This window comes from Nothoprocta perdicaria, unplaced genomic scaffold (genome assembly GCF_003342845.1).
Source record: "Nothoprocta perdicaria isolate Ctin4 unplaced genomic scaffold, notPer1 scaffold_0, whole genome shotgun sequence".
NCBI lineage: Eukaryota > Metazoa > Chordata > Aves > Tinamiformes > Tinamidae > Nothoprocta > Nothoprocta perdicaria.
In genome coordinates, this window is record NW_020454092.1 from 17,573,498 (window position 1) to 17,594,847 (window position 21,350).

Here is a 21,350-nt window from a genome sequence, read left to right on the forward strand (position 1 = left end):
GAACCAAACCCTTCTATGCATCAAGYCAGGTTCTGCCTCAGGAATATACCTTCTCCCATTTCCTCAAGCCAGTCCTTAAGTCAGTGCTTAAAGATATTATTTAAAACTTTAACGACTGCGAGCAGGATCTGTCCAACACCTGCCCGCGTCTGTGAGGGCTGCAGAAAGTCGGGGTCTCGGTGCCATCCTAAATGATGGACACGAAGGGAGTGGTGCTGGTCGGATGGCTGCCAGCCTGGCGCTGAGCGTTCTTGTTTCCAAGGCAAAGGAGAAGCCTGAATTGACAGAGAAGAATGTGCATTTAGTTCATATTTGGGTCAAGAATCCACTGTGGGATTTTCTGYTTTTTACTTTGAGAATCTTTTTATTAAGGCTCATCTTCCATGACTTTCTCTGCTTTGGAGGAGGACTTCCCTTCCCCAGAATGCTTCGCAAGGAGCAGAAGAGAGGGAAGGAGGCAAAGACAAGCCATGACCAGGTCTTACTGCAAATTGTTATATATGAAACCTGAGAAAGGCAGTGAAGGAGACAGCGAGGGCTGGATGGGGGCCAGCTGGCTGATGCAGCAGATACTGAACTTCTGTTTGCGTTATATTAACCTGCTGCCAAAAAGATAAAAGCCCAATGTGAGCCAAGCCTTAAAGGCTTCAGACCAGCACTCTCCAAGATCAATAGGAAGCCCCTACGCCCATTACTTTCAGTAGCTCAGACGCTTTTGTTACGGCTGGCAGTGCTAGAGACAGCCCCTCCGCGCAGAGCTCCTGTACCTCGGTTAAGGAGAGCGGCTGCCATAGGCAAAACTGCGCAGCACATTATGGTTACATAACACTGCATAACCTCAGCTATAAATCTGTGGCCTTGCCTGGCGTTCCTCAATAAGGGAGAATATAATAATGATTATTTTTATTAAGGAGAGAGTGGGAGAAAAGGCCATAAATTACTGAAGGAGTCGGGGGCAGTTGAGGGGTTGCTGCGCCACAGCACGGCGGGGGGCGCAGGAAATGGCGGCGGCGCCGGGTCCCCCTCAGGCGCCAACGGCGCGGCGGGGGGCGCAGGAAATGGCGGCGGCGGCGGGTCGAGCCGGGCGCCCGCTCCCCGCGGCGGCTCCGCGGCGGGGTCTGACCCCGCTCTCTGCTCTCGCCTTCCAGGGGCGATGCCCGGTGGCGGCGGCCGGGCCCTGCTGGCCTTGGGGCTGCTGGCGCTGGGCTGCGCCGCCGCCCGCGCCCCGCTGCCACCCGGCGCCAACGACTTCCCTGACGGCGCCGCCGAGCGGCGGCGGCACCAGCCGCAAGGCGCGGCCGCTGGCTGCCCCCGCGACTGCGGCTGCAGCCAGGAGGGCGTCGTGGACTGCGGCGGCATCGACCTCAAGGAGTTCCCGTTGCGCCTGCCCGAGCTCACCAACCACCTGTCGCTGCAGGTAATGGCGCCGCCCGCCCTGCAGGCCAACTCGGGGGTTCTCYAGAGTCCTCACAAAACAGAGAAAAAGGAGAAAAAATATCCAGAAAAGATTCTCCTTTGCTTCCTCTTTCCGGGAATCTGAGAGAAATTTTTTCACCCAGTGTTATAGTTGAGTTTTCCAGTAACTTTTTTTCTGTTATTTTGAAGCCTCTTTGAAGAATGCAGGCTAATTTCTTCATTCATGAATAAGACATTTTTCAAATGGTGACACGTGCCAATAAAACAGCCACAAGCGGGACAAACATAGCCCCCATGGATGCTCCAAGGAGCAGCGGTGCGGCGGTTGGCGCCGCTGAGGGCCTGCAGTGCCGCCCGCAGGGCCGCCCCGCGGCCGTGTCCCAGACGTGTGCGAGCCGCGCTCCTGCTGCCCCAGGCTGGGATGTTGCTTTGGAGCAGCTCCTGCCACTTTCAGTGTCTCAATTTGGCTCCCAGCACCGGAGTCCTGATTTTTCRTAACGGTTCTACATGCTTGAGTGCTGGAATCACTCATGAGTGGTCCAAATAATGGCACGTTAATGCAAATCTAGTGCAGTTACTCTTGACAGTGAGAGCAAACCCGGTTTCATGTTCCCTGCCCATGACAAGTTTGCAGGAAGTTAATCACAAAATACATCAGAAGAGCTATCTCCCCCTGCAAAAAAACCCCAGCAGAAATAGTAAATCTGCAACTCCACAATGCCAGCCTTGTAGCAAAACGCTTTACTGAAGCTACCAGGCATGGCTTTGGCGGATAGGTCGCAAGCCTTGCCAAAAATGATCCCACTCTTTACATGCTACCAGTGCACCAGCTGGATATTTCTGGAGAAGAGCACAAGCTGCTGAGCTTGGTTCAGGCCTTAAAAAGCTGCTGGTTTTGAGATTTGAGTTTGGCTCGTTATAGGGAGAAGGCTGCTGACAATGATTTGACATTGTGGGTCCACTTCCAAATTTTCTTGGAGTTCACCGTCTGGGTTTTATTGGGATCCTGCTTGGATTACTTTGCTGATGATTAATACTCTCCTTTTTCTTAGAATAACCAGATAGAAGAAATCTTTCCAGAGGAGCTTGCTCGTCTTCACAGACTAGAAACTCTCAATCTGCAAAACAACAGGCTTACTTCAAAAGGTAAGCTGGAAAAGCCATGAGTGAACAGAGCCATTGCCTCAGTGCTTATCCCTACAGCAACACTAGCTGATGCAGTGAGTCCGGTGACAGCTGCTGAAGAAAGCTGTGAAGAGTGGTGGGGTCACTTGACTGGAACAGTTGGCTATAAGCATTGCTGCTTTGGCCATTATACAGACCATGGAGGCACTTTATCATCTGAAAAGTMGTACTCAGAGTATAAGAATGCAGCCTTACTGGACTGGTGGAGGAGGCCTGGCAGCAGCTCTGTGTACTGTGGCGTGAGATCTTCACGTCCAGGAAACTTCCCCCAGTCCCTTGGGCATGTCGGTGCAATGCACTTGGGAACCAGAAATGTCCACATGCTGAATGATTTCCTTCTGACTGACCTTGTTTGTTAATCCATTTGGTTAGTTCAGTCCAGTCTGTCAGTTTACTCAGTTCAGATCAATCTGACTTGAATTTACAATTTGCTCTATGTCCAAATAATCTGTATTGCACGTAAGGCAACTTCTGCCCTTCTCTAAAACTGTTTGATTTTCTACATGCTTTTTTTGTTTGTTTGTTTTTCTAAGTCATAGGCCTATTAGAGGAGCTTGACAACTGATTATTAAGGAAGGCGAAAGGAAGAGAGGAGTTAAACAGCCAGAGAGCGGGAGATTCAATAAAAGAAATGTAATTGGTGTTAATTTAAGTGTTATCCAGATATGCTAGGTGCTTTTGCTATCCTTATAGCAAGACAGAAAACCTTTATTGAGAATGTGGGCGCGTTATGCATGGGACACAACACTTATAACTCATACTTAGCACAAAGAAAACTGTGTTTAATAAATTCCTTTCCGTTTTGCCAGCATCTTTCTGKATCCGTAAAAAACCTTGAACAATAAAATGCCTGAATGAGTTTGTTTCAGTGCTGCTGAAACCTATGATATTCTCAATGAGGGAGCACTAGTGTTGCTGATCAGAATAATTCTTTTTTATTTTTTTTTTCAGGACTGCCTGAAGAAGCATTTGAACATCTGGAGAACCTGAATTACCTGTACCTGGCAAACAATAAGGTAAGATATGAGACTTTCAGACTTCTTTTCTGAGTGGATTTTGAAAGTTAATCAAGAGGGTCTTAAATTCTTTGAAACTATACGTCTTACATATAACATTGTGTTTATAGTCTAATGAAGGTTCACTTAAGGTCAAAACACTCATTATGCTGAAAAATTAGAGTATTCTTTTTCATAGATGTGGTATTCCATCAATTCAAAGATCTTTTAAGACCTCATTGCCAGGTGAGAATGTGGTAGGAATGGCTAAATCAGAATGGAGAGCTCTGTTTTACACATACATGCCAGTATATTTATAACTCTTATGACTCTGTGCAGCTGATAAAAAAAAAATCCTGTATGTGTGTAGGGAGATACAGAGAGCCCTTGCATTCATAAATTGCCACTGTAATTTATGGACTTTGGATCAGCTGCACACAGACTTGATAGCTGCCTGTATGCAGATAAGCTCAGGGTAATGGAGTACAGGGGTGAATATCTTGTCTGATGAACCTGTGTGAAAAAGTTATGTGAACAAACACATCCYAGTACCTGTGCTTGGGCCATAAAGGACTGCAAAAAATCATCCACTCTTCCCTGTCTCCCATTCTCACTAGGGTTGATGGATGGAAAACCACACAAAGAGAAACTGAGCAGGTAGTAAGTTTATTCTTCTAGCCCAAGTAATGAAAAATCATTTTATTTTAATGGAGAAGATCACAGCTGCTTTCTTTTTAGTGACCCAGCTTGAATGTGGTGACAGAAGCACAGCTTTTTGCCTGGGAAAGGAAGGGAATACCTTTTCACATGCCTTTGCACCTGGGTAGTTCTCACTGGCATTCATTTTTCTCAGTTATCCCCCACAATTTTTTACTAAAGAAGGAACTAATATGCCACAGCAAAACAGAAGTTAAAACATCAGACAGAGCTTCTTTTGTATACAGAAACCCTGCATCTTCTCTATGTGTGTGTGTATGTRTGTATATATAATTATATATATACACATATATATATACACACACACACACACATATGTGTATATATATGTATATAGATATATGTGTATATATATGTGTGTGTGTGCATGTCTGTACAATTCTCTTAAAATCTGTGACTCTTTGACATTTAATTTATACACGTGTCCACCTTCAGATTTCAGTGAGGCCAAGATGTATCCAGAATCTCTCCATGGTTTTCTGTATGGAGTAACTGAGAATGGAACCCATTCCTTAGTACAGTAACATTGTGTTCTTTTCTCTCTTTCATGCACCATTTCCATATAATAGTCTTGGCAGTTAAGAACTCCATAAAACAGAACAAGCCAGACCGTGACTAATATTCCAGAACTTTGCACTCCAGTTTTCCCTGTGTGACAAAACAAAGTGTTTGGTTTTTCTGGCTTTACTGCAGAGAGAGCAGGATCTCAAGTGAAAATGCAAACATCAGCAAATGTCAGGACTAGTTAGAGTGAGGAATTATGGACTCACAAAAATAATAAATATTTCTTCATAAATAATAAGCCAGGACAAATTAGATTGGCTTCAAACTACATCCACTCTTAAGTGGGAAACACTGTAGACCAAATAACTGGTGTCTTGAGAAGGGCAGTGTAGGTTGCTGGCAGTTTKCTGTTTGTTTTATAGATGATCTTGATGCTGCCTTATCTTCAGTTGTGATCCCCTCACATTCAGCTAAACTGCCTTTCATTAAACTTGCATAGTTGGTCAGAGAACAGAAGATACCAGACTTAAAAGCTGAGGTKCATGAGTGACAACAATTGATTTATATCAATTTTAACAATTGATGTTACAGTTTACTCTTCTGCAAGCACTTTCTTACTATGTATCAGTCACATGTTGTGAAGTGTCTATAATAAGCCTTCTTAATAACAAAAATCTACTGTAGAATAGGTCCTATTGGTCATTATTTACTGTAAGCTTGTTATCTTGGTCATGAAAGGTTCTACGTTTCTAGGGATTCCCATAGTAATAGAGGCTAGAAATGTTTATGAGCTACTGGAACAAGCACAAAAATCCTGAGACTTTTCAGCCACCTTCTTAGGTGAGAGTTATTTTATACTGTTGTTATAAAAGCTCACCTTTGAAAATCCTGCCATTGAGACTAGTGGAGCTGATAAATTGGTTATTTCTGCCTTCCTTCAGCTGTGGAACAGTCTGAGAAAGGAATATTAAATTGAAAGATCTGATATATTCCTAGTACAAGGAGTTGAAGCAAGCAATTATACAACTGTTRGTCTTATGACTAAGTGCTGTAATGCCAAAACAAAGTCCTGAGTAACTGAAGACTCTTCTTGGCCAAAATTTCTTTCTTTCTTTGCTCTTTCTTGTGGCYCTGGCTTCTCTCCTTTCACGTATCTGAGCCATGCCCTTTGATTTCTGTAAAAGCTCTGACTCAGAAGATTGTGTTTTCCAGGAGAAAAGCTTTAATGTGCCTTGAAAGTGATTAGCTCTCTGTCTTGTGTCTGATTTCTCAGTATTATGTCATGGCAGAGGTTATTTTTTCCTGAGGCACTGTCAGAAGTTTGGATTTAGAGATAAGTACCTTTATCCACTTTCAGTGAGATCATGTATTTCAGGTCAGGATGTGAGAGAAGAGCAGTTAAGCCAAGGACAGATCTATGGCAATTGTGGAAATATGTAAAACCCCTCTAATTTTCACTACTTACATAATAGCTGGGAATTATAGTATTGGTGACTGATTTGTGGGAAAATCCAGTAAGTTATATATTGAGATATGGWGTTCATCAGTGCACATTTGACAAGCTAGCTGAAAGATATGTATGCATCCTTCAGATAAATTAGTAGTTTAAGGCTTGGGTTAGGGAGTCCTCCAATAAAGTATCTGTATTCTCACATGTTGTTCATCTTTTAAATATTTTTGTTCTTACTATTTTTAATAACCAGTTGTCTTTTCATTTTTGTAACAATTTGAGAAATAGGTTTTGTCATCATGTGGGTCTGCTCTGAAGACTGAATTCTCTTTCATGTAACAGTATTGTGAGCAAGAAGCTTTCCCAGTTCAAGGCATGTCCTGTAGCAGGCAGATTTTTTCCATAACCCAGAGTTTCAGTCCCAATCTCAGAGCTTCAGATGATAAAGAATTCAGCATGAACCTAAGAAAGAGGTTCTCTCATGAAGCCTCTAAAGTGTATGTGAAATATTATAGCAATGGTCTCRCTAATACTGTATTTAACATCTGTGTCTGTGTTGATAACACCTGCCTATGGCAGTTCTAWAGTCAGGTACTTATGTGCCCAAGGACTGTGTATTTACCACAGTGGCATGCTAAGAATTTGTGTCCTAGTGGCCTAATTTTATATATAAATCTTTTCTTGTGTTTATGCTTTCTAAAAACTGTTCTGCAACCTGTAAGTGTGACCTGTAGTCCTCGTTCTGGTCTAAGCACTTTGCTCTTAGATGCCAGTGAACCTTGCTATTGCATTATCTGGTGGCTCCATAAAGCTGGACTTTTAAAATCGATTGTGCAGTATCACTGTGCACTTGGTATTTGCTGTTATGTCCCATTTGATATTCTATAATTTGGCTCAGAGTGATCCCTGCCCTTTGGGAACCTAGATCCTTTTTTTGAAGGGATTGTTGTAGTTATGGRCATTATTGTAACAGACATATGAAGTGACACTTCCCTGCCACCAACATACATCCCTGTGGGGGAAAATAATAGGCCAGTGTGAGGTGGGTCAGATTTTTTGGCATGGTAGTTTGAGGAATTAGCAAATACATTGGTCATTATTGTTCCTCTCTGAATAACAATTTCTTGATTTCTTCCAGTAAAAACAAACATCCAAATATTTTGGAGCAAAAATCTAGCTCCTTCCTGGAGAGATTAGTGAGTGAGGACTGTTTGTTTTTGTTCCCGCAGTCTGCATTCTTTTTCATTTACTGTTGCCTGTTCAGAGGAAACAGATTTGCAAGTGTTTTGTTGCTGGCATAATATTTGGTTAAAACATTTGTTGCAATTAATCGGAATTCCCCCACTTATTTGTTTTTTAGCTTACAGTGGCTCCGAAATTCCTACCACACACCTTGATCAGTGCAGATTTTGCGGCCAATTATCTCACTAAGATATATGGGCTCACGTTTGGACAGAAGCCAAACTTGAGGTAAGGGTGAAATGGGAATAGTGTTCTCCCTCTGCTTGGGAGGCCATTGGTGACTGATAAGAAACTATAAGCTAAACCATCTTATGGACTGCTGGTAGTTTTTGGAAAGAAGTAAAAGTAATTTATTAATCTCAGCATGAAGTATCAAATCAGCTGTCAAAGGATACATTCCAAGGGCTTTTACTGGCTGCCAGACACTTTAACATTGATAAAAACTGAATTTGTCTCCATTTTAGTTGTGTATCAGTTAAGAGTTGCAAAGAACTGCTTTGATTACTCAAAATAGTTACTGTGTAGAATTTCCCAATTTGGTTATAATCTATTCATTTAAAAAATTAAAATCAAGTTGATAACACAGTACTGTAGTAGAGTGTTGCTACACTGTATTGAGGTCTGCCATAGTTTATGTCTTTTTTTTTTTTTTTTTTTTTCCCCCCCCTCGGCAGAGTTCATGGTCTCAGGCTGATTAGCTGGAAAGAGAGGTTTTCAGAAAGATAAATATTTGTGATTTAAAAGTACAGCTAACCACAAAGAGTGAATAATATCTTCAGTGTGGCTGTCTACCTCCTGGAGTGTGTGATCACGCTGTTGTTTCCATTCTGACCCTTTCCTTCCTTCCTTCCGTCCAAAAAGCTATTGCCAAGTATTCTCTGCAACTGGCAGAGAATCCAAGAGCAAGTTAAAAAGGTTCCCTTTGACGCTGTGCTCTTTGTGATGTTAACCTGTCCCCAACATTTTAGCTGCCTGCTGCATCCTGAGGCATGCACTGGAAATGAAGGGGTAATGGAAAAAAAATAAAAAGCAATAAAATCCTACAATTTCTCTTACTAGCAAGAAAACAAATGAATTTATTTACCTGTTAAACCAGTGGAAAGCAGGAAAACTTTCACAGAGGTCAGCTGACTTGTACATAATTAAAGATTAGAAGAAAGGAAGCCTAGAGGAAAATAAGCAACCCTTTAGATTGCAAACTTTCATTTAAATAAAAAAGCAGAACTGTTGCAGTTTGAGCGAACCTGCTCCTGCTGTGATGGGTGCCAGAGGAATGGAGCAGAGCTTAAGAGCTCTGCAGCTCCGTTTTTGCAAGCTCAAGAAGCCCAAATCTGATTRCATCACTGCAGTATCCTTTGTGCCTCTTGACCCAACTCAAAGCTGGATCCAAACTGTGAAACCTGGATTCAACTTTCAAAGCACTGTGCAATCCCATTGGGTTCAGTTTCTTGTAAAGGTGAGGCTATTTGGTTGAGATTCTAAATGGACCAATATTTTAGAGAGTATTTGGGATTTGGGTTGGGATACATTCCTTACTAAATTAAATGGCACATTAAAAAAGTAAATGTAATTACCTCAAAGAAAGAAGAAGAGATTCAAATACAGTTTTTAAACAGCTTTCACTTGGTAAACAAAAACTATTTAACTTCATCTTTTCTGCTTCTGACAGATCAGTGTATCTTCATAACAACAAACTTTCAGATGCTGGATTACCTGATAATATGTTCAATGGCTCTGATAATGTAGAGATACTCATCATGTCCAGCAATTTCCTGAAATATGTTCCAAAGAATCTCCCTCCAGCACTCTATAAATTACACTTAAAGGTAATGACACCAAGATTTCGTATTCTCTTATGGTTATGACGAAGCCCTGGGTTTGTGTGGGATTCGTTACACAGCCTACCTTCTGAGTTCACTTGGAAACATTCCTGGGCTCACTGTAAGTCTCAGCTGTTGTATTCTTAGTATAGCTGAGCTCTTATGGCCTTACTATTTTGTTCCTAAGTARTAGCATGTTTTTGTGAAACAACAACCATGTTCACGGGGTAAAAAAGTCCTTTTCCTGCTCCCAAGGGAGTGCCCTGCTGGCACTCGCATGGGTCTCCGTTCTGGGTGCAGCCACTGGGCAGCTCATTGTGCACAAAAGCAGGGCAAGGTTTTTCCTGCAGCCCTGATGTGGAGGGATGCGGAGATYGATCATTTCGCACAGCCATTCGGTGACTGGCCTCCTTGCAAAGTCTGCCACTGATGATGTCTTTTTTCCTGACAGTTTACCCGCTGGCTTTGCTTACTAGTTCATTTATTTCACATCGTCTACTGTTTCCTAGTATGAGTAGTTTTTGTTTGCTACTGAACTGGCAATTCTGTGAACACAGAGAAAGTTTGGATCAGTGATTCTTCACTGCTACCACTCCTCCAGCAGCAGTGAAATAGCAGAAGYTGTAGTATTATCTAGTCTCCAGCATTTTTAGTTCCATGTCATCTGATTTCGATAAAAGCTCTTGCATCGTGTCTGTACTAGAGCTCCCAGCCTTTTAACAACGGGAGTGCTGCAGCAGTGCGGAATCCATCCGGGTTCCTCTTGTTCCTAGTGTTGACAGCTCCTTGGATGTGGGTAGACCAAAATCTGTTATCAGCCCTTGCATTTTTAATAGGCAGCTTTGATTTGCCTCTAAGCCTTCTTTTCCCTTGAAGCCTTTGCTGCTAATTCTCATGAAAGTCTTCCAGAAAATGGGCTTCTCCAGCTTAAAGAAAAGCAAAGGCAAAGGGTCCAATTCCATAAAAAGCTGGAACYTCTCTGCGAAGTGTGGGGCTACCAAGACCCTGAATGTTATGGCCATTTACTGGCAGTTGTCTCCCAAAATAAGATTCAGACTTTGAGGATTGTGATTTGAACTCTTCTTACCTTCCCTCCAATGCCAACTTGTGTGAAGGGCAGAGAAGATGGTGGTAACGGAGAGCTGAGCATTTTATTTTCAGGTGCACGCTGCCTGTTAGAAATAACATGCAAAAAAMCAACAGGACAATGAAGACACAAGAGATGTGCAAGTAGTGGGCCAAAAGTGATGAAATGAGTTACTCTGGATGTGACAGGTCTTTCTTTTGGTTCTGTTATTCATTCAGAAACTAAGCTAAACTTATCTCTTGGGGTACAGGTCAGCTAAACTTATCTGTTTATCTGAAACTAAACTAAACTTATCTGTTGGGGTAAGATATATAAAGCACTAACACCAGAATTCTGTGGGAATTCTGGTGTTAGTGCTTTATATATCCATTTCTAGCTCACACAGTACCTACTTATAATTTCATTTAGTTTCTTACTCTGTTCATGCAGCCTGATGACTACTGCAAAGACATGCTAAGGGAAAAGGTGCAGCTATTTTGGAATTCACATTGCAGGAACTGTAAATTTTGGAATATCATTAATAGTGGGAGGTTGGCAAATTGCCAACTTCCAGTTTAATTCTTTATGGTGAAATATGGCTTATGAAATCTATAAATATTGAGCAAATTATGGAGTTAGTTGGCTAGATCACATTATAAATTTGCAGAGGTGGAACAAACATGAATGCTAAATAGAACCCTCCTAATGAGCCATATTCTGACTCCTCAGCCCAAAGCTTACATGGGAAGTGAATAAAAAGAGGGTCTAATATGTCAATCTGCTGTTTGTACTTATGTTCATGCTTATTTCTTATGCACAACTATAATGTCTCCTAAAATATTTCTAGCACCTCTTCAATTTCATTGCCTGGTGTTAGCYGAGCAGAGCCCGAGCGTCCTGTGTTCTCTCACGCCAGAAAATGTGCTTTGTGCTTTTTRTAACTCTAGAACAACAAGCTAGAGAAGATTCCCAAAGGAGCCTTCAGTGATCTTACCGGTCTGCGGGAGCTCTATCTGCAGAATAACTACTTATCTAATGAAGGAATGGACAATGAGACTTTCTGGTGAGATTCACATTGGTAGCTCGTGCCTGTGTTTGTGTCTAAGTCCCCTGATACAGTAAGTCCACTAAAAATAAAGTATACTTGAGTAGGAGGGGGTGTGATAGTGCTGTCCAGTTGCTGAATGCAGGTAAAAGCTCTGCTACTAACTGGTACATCTGAAATAGCTTTTGCTTGTCTAAATTTGGCCTGGGATTTAACACTTCAGAAAGGTACCTTTGTACTGTGAACTGCCCTTGTAATACTCAGAAAGCCAGCCCATGTTATCCATCCTGCCTAATAATTTGTTATGAATTTTGTGCACTTTCCTGGTCATCAGAGATATACCTTCCTCTCCSCCATTTTGGAGCCAATGACCCCACTTAGTAATCTGCCTTAGGTCTGTTCTCCAGGTAATGTTGGACAAAACACATTTTTAAGATTTGGATGAACTGATCTCAGTGGTGATAGTTAAGGCACCAGCCTTAGTCCACGTGGGTGGTGGATATTCCTCCTTGTTCTTCCAGTACTGCCTGTGCAGTACAGCACAGTGTAATTGCAGTACAGCACAGTATGATTGGGAGGTACCCAGGCTTGAGAAGTGTTTCTCTTTGCAGCAAGGAGTACTTTACCACTGGCTGCATTCACTTACTTAAAGCCTGCTTGGACATCTCTGAATAGCACTGGGGTAACCAGTAAGTAATGTCCGTAATGCATTAGTTCTCATATTTCCTGAAAAATTTCGAGTCATCTGCAGTGGGTTATGTAATGCCGTGCAGATTACCATCCCATTTAAACTGAGGAACTGCTTTGAAATACAGAGCTCTTCAGTCCGGGCGTATATAATACCACTGATCCACTTCTAGTTGGTATAAGTGGCTAGTGTAAGGATTTTATTTTAGCTTCAACTGAGTCCATGGAATCCAGATCCAATAGCTTATACAAAGCAGATCTAGCCCTGACTCACTTCCATAATACTGGAGGTCAGGAGAAGTTCATGATCTTAGTCTGGGACACGGAATTAGCATTTCTGCTTTTCAGAAGAATAACACTTCATTCTCTCAAAAGCAGGCCGGCTTTCTGGTTTAAATAYACACTTTCTGAGAGACTTCCAATTGCAGGAGAAATTACTCCTGCTCAGGCTATGGTTCTGTGAATCTGAGTCTGAAATTCTTTGTTTTAATGGTGCTCCTGTTGCCCCTCTTTCCTCTGGTAGGCATGCACTTAGTTGTTCATCTGCTGTTAGTTTAGTATGAGACGAGAGAGCACCGGGCTGCAGAGCTTATCTCAGGTCTCCGTGGGTGGCAGTTTGGGCAGTCATGGGCTCTAGTGGATTCTCTTGCTTGTGTGGTTCAGAAGCAGGGGCAGCGTCTAGACCCTGATGGCAGTGTGGGAGCCCTTGCTTTGCTGTCCCCATCATTCATATGCTTGAGACATATGAATGAGAGTTATTGTTTCACTTTACAGAATCTAAATGAAGAATATTTTCTTTCCTGATTTCCCAAGGAAACTGTCTAGTCTCGAATATTTGGATTTGTCCAGCAATAACCTCTCACAAATCCCAAGTGGTTTACCTCGAAACATCGTGCTCCTCCACCTGGAGAAGAATGCAATTAAGGTGATTGGCAGAGATGTCTTGACCCAAATTAAGAACCTTGAGTATCTTCTACTCCACAATAACAAGTTAAAAGCCCGAGGGATTCACCCGTTAGCCTTCCAGGGCTTAAAAAAGCTGCACACTGTGCACCTGTACAACAACATGCTGGAAAGGATTCCCAGTGGGCTGCCCCGGCGAGTGAAAACACTTATGATCCTYCATAACCAGATCTCGGAGATCAGCAGGAATGACTTTGCTACCACTTACTTCCTCGAAGAGCTGAACCTGAGCTACAATAAGCTCAAAAGTGCCCAGATCCACCGGGAGGCCTTCCGTAAACTGAGGCAACTAAAATCCTTGGATCTTTCTGGGAACAATCTCAACACAGTGCCCTTTGGCTTCCCCAAGAACCTGCAGGTCCTGAAGCTGAAGGAGAACGAGATAAGCACCATCCCCAAAGGGACTTTGTCTGGGATGACAAAGCTGCGGGAACTCTATCTCAGCAACAATAAACTGAAAGTAAATTCCATTTATTCAAGAGCATGGAGAGAGCTCAGCAGTCTCCAGGTAGAAACATCCCCTTCTGTAATTGTAATACTCATGTCTTCATCTCTGCCTATGCCGATTTATGTAGTGCCTATAGCAGATGTGCTCAGTGCTCATGTTTTGAGCTTGCAGTGGAGTTGCTGTGCCCTCTGCTTGTGCAGCAGAAATGGTTTGTTGTTTGCTCTAGCAGACATCTGTGCCAAAGGTGGCACCTCCCACTGCTGAGCAAAGTGTCAGGCCACCATCGTGCTGATAATTACAGGGAACGTGAAGCCAGCTTTTCTTCTGACTCCAATGGTGTCCTGTATTTTCAGCTAAGTACTAATGGATCTTGGCATTAAAACTCAAATCATACCTTTCACACAGGCTATCTCCCAAAAGATTTTAAATGAGCTCTGAAGAGAGACAACAGGAAGAAGGAACGCGTAAACAAAGACCCAAACCACTCTCTAATTCTCAAAGCCCTCACATCAGCTTATAGTCAGGCAGGCCAAGCCGTAGGATTTAGCAGCTCAGCTGGCTAAAGCACCTGGGGAGCCACTCAGGGGGCTGGATTCCATCCTCATTCCTGTTATTTGCTTAATTGGAGGGGAATGTTAAACACAAACCGTGAGGCAGGCAGGAACAAACACATTTGTGCTGGGCAAAATGGCCTTTCAGGAGTGGCTATGCTGGCTGGAGGGTTTGCTGCATTTCCCCCTGGGCAGCAGCCTTTGCTGCAGTTAAAGGTATCATCTATACCACACAGCAGCCCTCTGGGGTACATATGGTTAGGTCACTGTACAGGCAAAGCCTGTGCATCTGGGAGCAGATAAGGGACATGGAGCATGTGTCACCCTGGTCTCTAGCGTAGTGTTTTCAGGCAATCCGTAGCTTTCTCTTTGTGCATGTTTCWTTCCTTGTTATCTGGGACTAAACGGGAGCTTGACCTCCAGTTAATGTAAAGCRGCAACTGTGACAGGAGAGCTGTTGGTTTAAATCAGCTGTAGATTTGGGCTGTGGCTTTAGTGATATTTTTAGCATTTGTTTGGTACTTAAGTGATGTGTGTGTATGTAGGATGGAACATCCCTTGGAAGGAAGATGCTGATGGAARTAGCAGATGCTGAAATTGTTTTACKGCTGGAGCRTAATGAAACGAACCCATTTTATTGTTTTGTGTTTTGTACTCAAACAAAATTGAAATTCATGAGAATCTGGAAGCTTTAGTGGCTGAAAAATAACCTTTCCTTCTCTAATGGCCTCATTCACAGCTACATGGCGTTACTTTATGCTGCAGTAGCCCCTTAAGAGTGTTGAGAATCAAACCTTAAGCTATACGTGCCCCATGGCAAACCCTGCTCTGATTAAGCAAGGCTAAGATGATAGCACATTTAAAAAGTTTTGTTAGATTAAGGGTGCATCTTAGGCTGTTGATATTTTTCTGAAATATGTTACTGCTTGTTAGTTAATTTCCTAATGGGATATAGGAGTCTTTAAGGGGTTGAGTGTGCAGTTAGTTAATGAGCTTGTGCCCTGGAGGAGATCTGACAAGTAACAAGCTCCTAAGACCCTGATTCTGCAGCACTTACGTCTGCTTCAGCCTGTGGAGATCACTGAAGACTCTCTGCCCCTACAAGGCTGGCAGGGGCACAAACATTGCTGGACTATGCTCATATTGAGACAAAAAAAGCTAAAATCATCACAGTCATTTGCAGAAGTGTAACTCTGAGGAATGTGTCATTACTGTGCCAGCTTTATGCTAAGAAAATGCTATGACACAGAATCACAAAGCCCTTTTTGGATCTATTTCATTGCTCAAACTAATCTGAGCAGGGGTTGGAGCCTTTAGTCCTGATGTCCTCACATCTGCCGCTGAGGCAGTGTCACACTACCCAGCAGGGCGTTTGCAGTGACAGCTTCCAAGGAACTCCCGTGCGTATTTGAAATCYGGTCTGCTTTAATTCACCTACAGCAGGCACAGGCTAAAATGTGGGCACAGAGGGAAAGAAAAGCAGGGACTGCTAAGCAAAACAGTGTGAAGGGTCACATKAAATCACCCTGTTGAGTCGGGTGCAAGAGAGACCTGCCATGGCCACACTCACGTTGTGGAAATTGGAGGCCAATTCAGTTAGTTTAGCTACAGTAAATACAAGAGCTTTCCACCRTGAACTCAAATCAAACCTTCCTGCATGGTGGAAATGACCAGTTTCCACTGTAGCCACATGGTCATTTTGTTGCTTCCACCAAAAGTGCAAGGATCTGAGGGGTACTTTGCAACGTAGTGTGTGACAAAAAAAGCCTCTTTCCGTGTGGTTTGCACACATAACAAATCCTGGATAAGCTCTGCATAAACATCTCACTTCTGCACTGTTAACAAAATAACAGTTGTATATATATATATACATTTATATATGCGTGTGTGTGTTTGTATAAACATAGTTCACAAGTTCTGTTAGACTAAATGTGAATTTTTGGCTGTTCATTTTTATGAAGTAATGTAGCTTGTTAGGTGTTTCCATGGCAATATAAATGAATACATACAATACAGAGAGAAATATGTAGTATATATAAACATCTGTAGATTATATACTTATATACATTTATGTTTGTGTATATAAGAACAAGGTCATTTGTATGTATATATATTCACATACATAAATATCTACGTATTTAAAAAATCATGGGATAAGCTTCCAAAGGATGGGGCCTATGTATGTGTGTATGTCTGTCCTGTGGAGCTCACCCATCGTTCATTTTAAATCTCTTTTTTCCTGAGGATTGCTCAGTGCTGCCAATATCTACATGCAGTTTTTAACCCCTTGCTGCCTCTCCTTTCAGTCGCTGGACATGGCTGGCAATCAGCTCATGTCAATCCCGTCRGGCCTGCCGGAATCACTGGAATATCTGTATCTGCAGAACAACAAGATCACCACAGTGCCAGAGAGTGCCTTTGAATCCACACCCAACATAAAAGGGATTTACCTCAGGTAAGGTCAAGTTGCTGCTTCAACACACAAGATTTTTCCTTTTTATGCACTTTACAATTTTCTTCTTAAATAGTATTTAAAAATCTTTCTAAATAAGTAACTTATTTTTTACTAATGTTTAATAAAGCTCTATGCTCATCTGCTCAGAAAAGACATGGGAACTCAGCTTGGGGAGTCTGTCCTCTGCTTTTTAGATAGAGGTGGTGTTGGGGAAACAGGGAAATTAATGTTCAACATTCAGTCATATTCCTACACTCAGCTGAGAACTAGAAGTTTACCGTCCAGTTGCCCAACTTCAGCTCTGCTTTGTGGGGACTGACATTGAGGAGGACCTTATCTATTAAACTGTTTGTTCTGTAGGTGGTAGATATTGACCTCAATTACATATAATGTAAAGTCCCAATAATGTTATTCAGAGTTTATGTTACAATAAGTGAAGCCAGAATCTGACCTAGCAGCATATTTAGCTGTAATCTAGTAGAATGCTACTGAAAACATTGTTTCAAAGTAATTTATAAAACCCAAGAGAATATTTGATTAAACTGATTCTATGGATATGTTCAAGAGCCCAGTGCCTTTGTGGCATGAGACTAACTGTGGCTTTGTTTTGTCTTGGTGCGACTGAGTTGTCCTAGGGTTCTAAACCATCCCTTTTTGGAGGGGCGATTGCATACCAAAAAGGCAGAAATAAAGAGTCTGTGGTAAATAAGAGCAGTCAGTCTGTCCAGCTGCTCACATTATGAGAATTTAGTGAATGTCTGGAAGCAAACCAGAAACCACATTCTATATTTCTACATAAAAAGAAACAAATTTGCAAAACTGTTTTTTCTAACTTATTTAGGAGGCAGCTCCACCCAGGATAAGTTATATTTCTTACTAGGAAATGGGAGGCTATTCATCACTGTTATGTGATAAAAAATATATATCTCTGGAGTTTTAAAATAGAATTTAAAGCATGATGAAGAAAAAAAGGACCAAACAGTAAATGTGAGTAATTCTTAAACTACAGATAAGTTTATTTTCTTGAAAACAAAAATAACAGATGAGAATTACTGCATTGGGTATGTTTCTAAAGAGATATTTTGTATCAGTTTTCCCATTATCCTGGGAGAAGAGTCRGTGTTAAGGGATGGAGTCTAATGGAAAAGCTACACTTTGAAATGTGGACTATGGGGCAGGCTCTTTTCCTGTCTGGGAAAACAGAAAGCCAAGACAAAGAATCTCTGGGGGAGGAAGTGCAATATTAGGGTTTTTTTCCCCTTGAAATACCTAGTTATAGAAGAAGTAAGARGGCAAGATATAAAGAGTCTTTTTGAGATTTTGATCAGCTGAAGTCAGTGGGACCCACTTAGTATTTCCCAGTATTTTCCTGGTAAGTCCTTAGAGAACATAAAGACTGGTGTCAGCAAACCTTGTACAGTCACTGCATTCGTCTGCCTGCTAATCTTTCTCTTCCCTTTTCCATCCAGAGAAGTCAATACTCTGCTCTTAGGTGCAACCCAGTGTGTTCAAATAAAACTAAAACTGGAGGGGAGAAGTCACTGATTTTGAACTTCAGTGCATATCATCCACTAGGACCCTTGCACAGTGCAGGGACACTTGAGCCTTAATTATCTTCTTATGTGCCTGGTTTTAAAATTTGATTCACCTTGAGAAAAGCTCAGTGCTGGCATTTTTAGCAATGTTGCTCTCTTCAGAAGTGCTGCTGTGAGTGACTGCAAAGTCAATGTCCCTCTGTGCAGTTGCTTCTTCTTAGTTGCCAAACCCTTTCGGCCTCAACATAAAAATGGGCTTAATTTAACAGTTATTTTTTTGTTCATTTAAAGGTTCAATAAGATTGCAGTTGGAGCACTAAAGGAAAGTCTCTTCCAAAGCCTAAAGCACTTACAGGTATTGGATGTTGAAGGGAACTTGGAACTCAGCAATACTTCGAACAATAAGGATGATTCAGAAGAGGAAATGGAAGAGGAGGAAGAGGAAGAAGAACTGAGATAAAATGTGAACTCACACAAGCCCACCGCGTGGAAGGTAGGAACTGTGCGTTATTTAAATTGTGGATCCAATCCTCAGGCCTTTGTGTAAATAATTCTAAGTTACAAGTCTGATTGAAGATAGAAGATATTTCACAGAGAGATTTAAAGCCTTTGCTAAAACATGACCAAGAATGATAGAATCAAAAGGGTGGGAAAAATACTATAGATATTTCTCCTTTCTAAAGGAAGCTGACTCTCTATTTTACCAGAGATAGCAGGTGGTTTGTACTGGCTTCTGCTGATGGGCAAATAGAGCTGCTAAACGTGGAGGTGGTCATTTACCAGATGTGTTAACAAAAAAAAAAAAAAAAAAAAAAAAGACACTTCATGGTATTTCTGAGCAACTATTTCAAAGCAAAATACAACAAATAAACTGAAGAGTTCTGTGATGCAGAAGACCATACAGGCTGAAAATGATTTGAAAGAATATGCCCTTCAGATCACTTCCGAGGCGCTGTGCAGGGCTAGGTGGGTGCCCCGTTCAGCTTAGCCTTGGCCCTGCTCTCGCAGCAGCCTGGGCTTTTCCGTTGCATTGCTCCTGTCATCCACGTTCACGGAGCAGCCTCTGGCCCATCCCAGATTGCTTTTGCTGCTAAATGTGTCTGATTCCAAACTGGTAATCCTGAAATTAAGATCTCAATATTTGGTAGCCAGTCAGACAGACRCTTGAGCTGTCTGCTTGAGAGAGATCTTTTACTTTTTCTCTTTCCAATTGCAGAAGAAAACACTGAGTAAAACAGTGTTTGAACAATGTGGGGTTTTGTTYGCTCTCTTAAAAGAAGTATTCTATATGGAAACAAGATGTGGAAGTTCCAGACATGCTACTTCTGAAGGGCTGAACTCCAGGAATGAAATGAAATGTTTAATTTTGTCCCTCATCAGTGTTTTGTCATGGAGAATGACAATGAGAAAAATGCTAGGAATAGCCCCAATGTACTGAAAGGAAGTTGGGTCTTGAAAAGCTGCTTGGGAAGTCAGACATTAGACCTCCTGTCTATGGTATGTCAAAACCGTGAGAAAACAGCAATTTGTATCTGTTAACTTAGAGCACATTTAACTTCCAAATCTGCACCTCTCTGTTTTGCTTTAGGGCACATGTGACTTGTCAGCAGATATCAGATTTAACCTTATTTGAATCCTTTATTCTGTTATGTAACTGATGTTATTTTTCTGATGTTTTGCAGGAAAACATACGGAAAAATACTCATATTTCTATGTGTATATATCTATATAGATATACAGAGAACACTTAGCCAAACGTGCAGTGAATGGCACAGGCGGCCGTGGCGCTCTCCCGGGCTCGTGGAAGGCAGCATGTTAYAATCCATGTGCGGGAGAGACCCCAAATGCCTTTCCAAAGCTTCCAGATCATCTTACTCAAGACCCAGGATCATAAGGGATTGCCCGGGAACTCACAAAAGCTGGCTTTTGTTGCTCCTCTTTCTCTTCCTTCACTRTTACCATCTGTAATAACAATATGGGGCTGTTTTGACCACATGCCTTCGAATGCTGTCTGTGTCACTCCATTTAAAGCGAGCCGTGTATGTGCTGCTCTTCCCTCTGCCAGTCCCAGGAAGCTGTTGTTGATGGGGCCAGATGGATCTTTGYGGTAGTTCCATGTGTATGAAGCAAGCAGCAGTAACAACTGCCACTGTGGATGAATCCATTCCTCTGGTAGAACAATGTGTATATTTGGATGAGAAAAACAAAGTAAGGCTGGATCCCATAATATTTTATTCTTACTGCCAAAGCTTGCAGTATATGTCTATTTTAGAAAGGCTTTAAGATAAAACACTTGTGGATATATAAAGAGCTGTATGTCTGCCTTCCAGAGCTGTGGTAAAGTTTCCGTCTCATTGTTGTTTGTCCGTCTGATGGCGTAGGAGTATCTCAAAATATGTCCAGAAGACCGAGTATGCAGTATAATATATTAATATATGCAGTAGAATTTTTCACATATTGTGTATCATCCATGTTAAGAGTCAGAAATGAAAAAATGAAGCCAAAGAGGTGGAGAGCGGGCCAGGGTCTCCAGAGCAGGTTGTTATTAAGCAGGGAGAGAAATTGCCTCTTTGGTTGTGGCAGGAGACAGCACCTGCTGTCTTAATGTCTTGAAGCCTCTCCTGCTTTGTGATGTTGAGTGCTTTCAGCTCCTGTTGAAATCATGGAAAATAAAGACACCAAGGAAGAGCAGAAAGCTTTTAAGTGTACCTGGACTGCAAGGTTCCTATTTGATTGTAATGTTCATCATCAGAGCTAGCTAATGAGTTTGGGGAAGTGGTTTATTCTTAGGAGAATTTCTGCTTGAGCACATGTTGTTTTTCATACTGTRTTCCAGGATTTACTTGCAGACATAGTTGGCTTAATTTTTCACCAGCTGTTTTTCTTGCTGGGGAAGATCTTRTTCCGCACTCTCCCTTTTGTTTTTTTTTAGCACATTGCAACAGTTCCAAGTTGCTAATTCCCAATTTACACAGTTCAACACTGTCAGGGATCCTGGAAGAAAAGGTTACTTCCCGAACAAAATAAAAGCTTGACCCTAAATCATTATAAGAAAGCACATTTTTTATACCAGATATGCAGTTATGAGTGATAAAATACCCTTCCAGATGCCTTTTAGAGTAGATTTGTATGTAAAATGCTTACAGAACGTGGCTGAACCATCAATATCGCAACCCCACCATCTCCTGCAAACCCCATGGTCCTGTAGACCATGGTACAGTATAGAGCAATTTCCATGAAATCTAAGAATCTCTCTTCTGTTTGTTTCAAA

The 21,350-nt window shown here is 41.9% G+C and overlaps 1 protein-coding gene across 1 annotated transcript; it reads left to right on the forward strand.

The window, feature by feature from the left end:
- Nucleotides 1-1,153: 1,153 nt before the first annotated feature.
- PODN (podocan) lies at nt 1,154-20,633 on the forward strand. The gene is made up of 10 exons (XM_026034398.1): nt 1,154-1,417; nt 2,469-2,562; nt 3,553-3,617; nt 7,628-7,737; nt 9,179-9,335; nt 11,343-11,458; nt 12,941-13,598; nt 16,396-16,544; nt 18,371-18,572; nt 19,812-20,633. Exons 1-9 carry the CDS (start codon nt 1,154-1,156, stop codon nt 18,537-18,539), a joined length of 1,782 nt encoding a protein of 593 aa, XP_025890183.1. The 3' UTR covers nt 18,540-18,572; nt 19,812-20,633.
- The last annotated feature ends 717 nt before the right edge of the window (nt 20,634-21,350 follow it).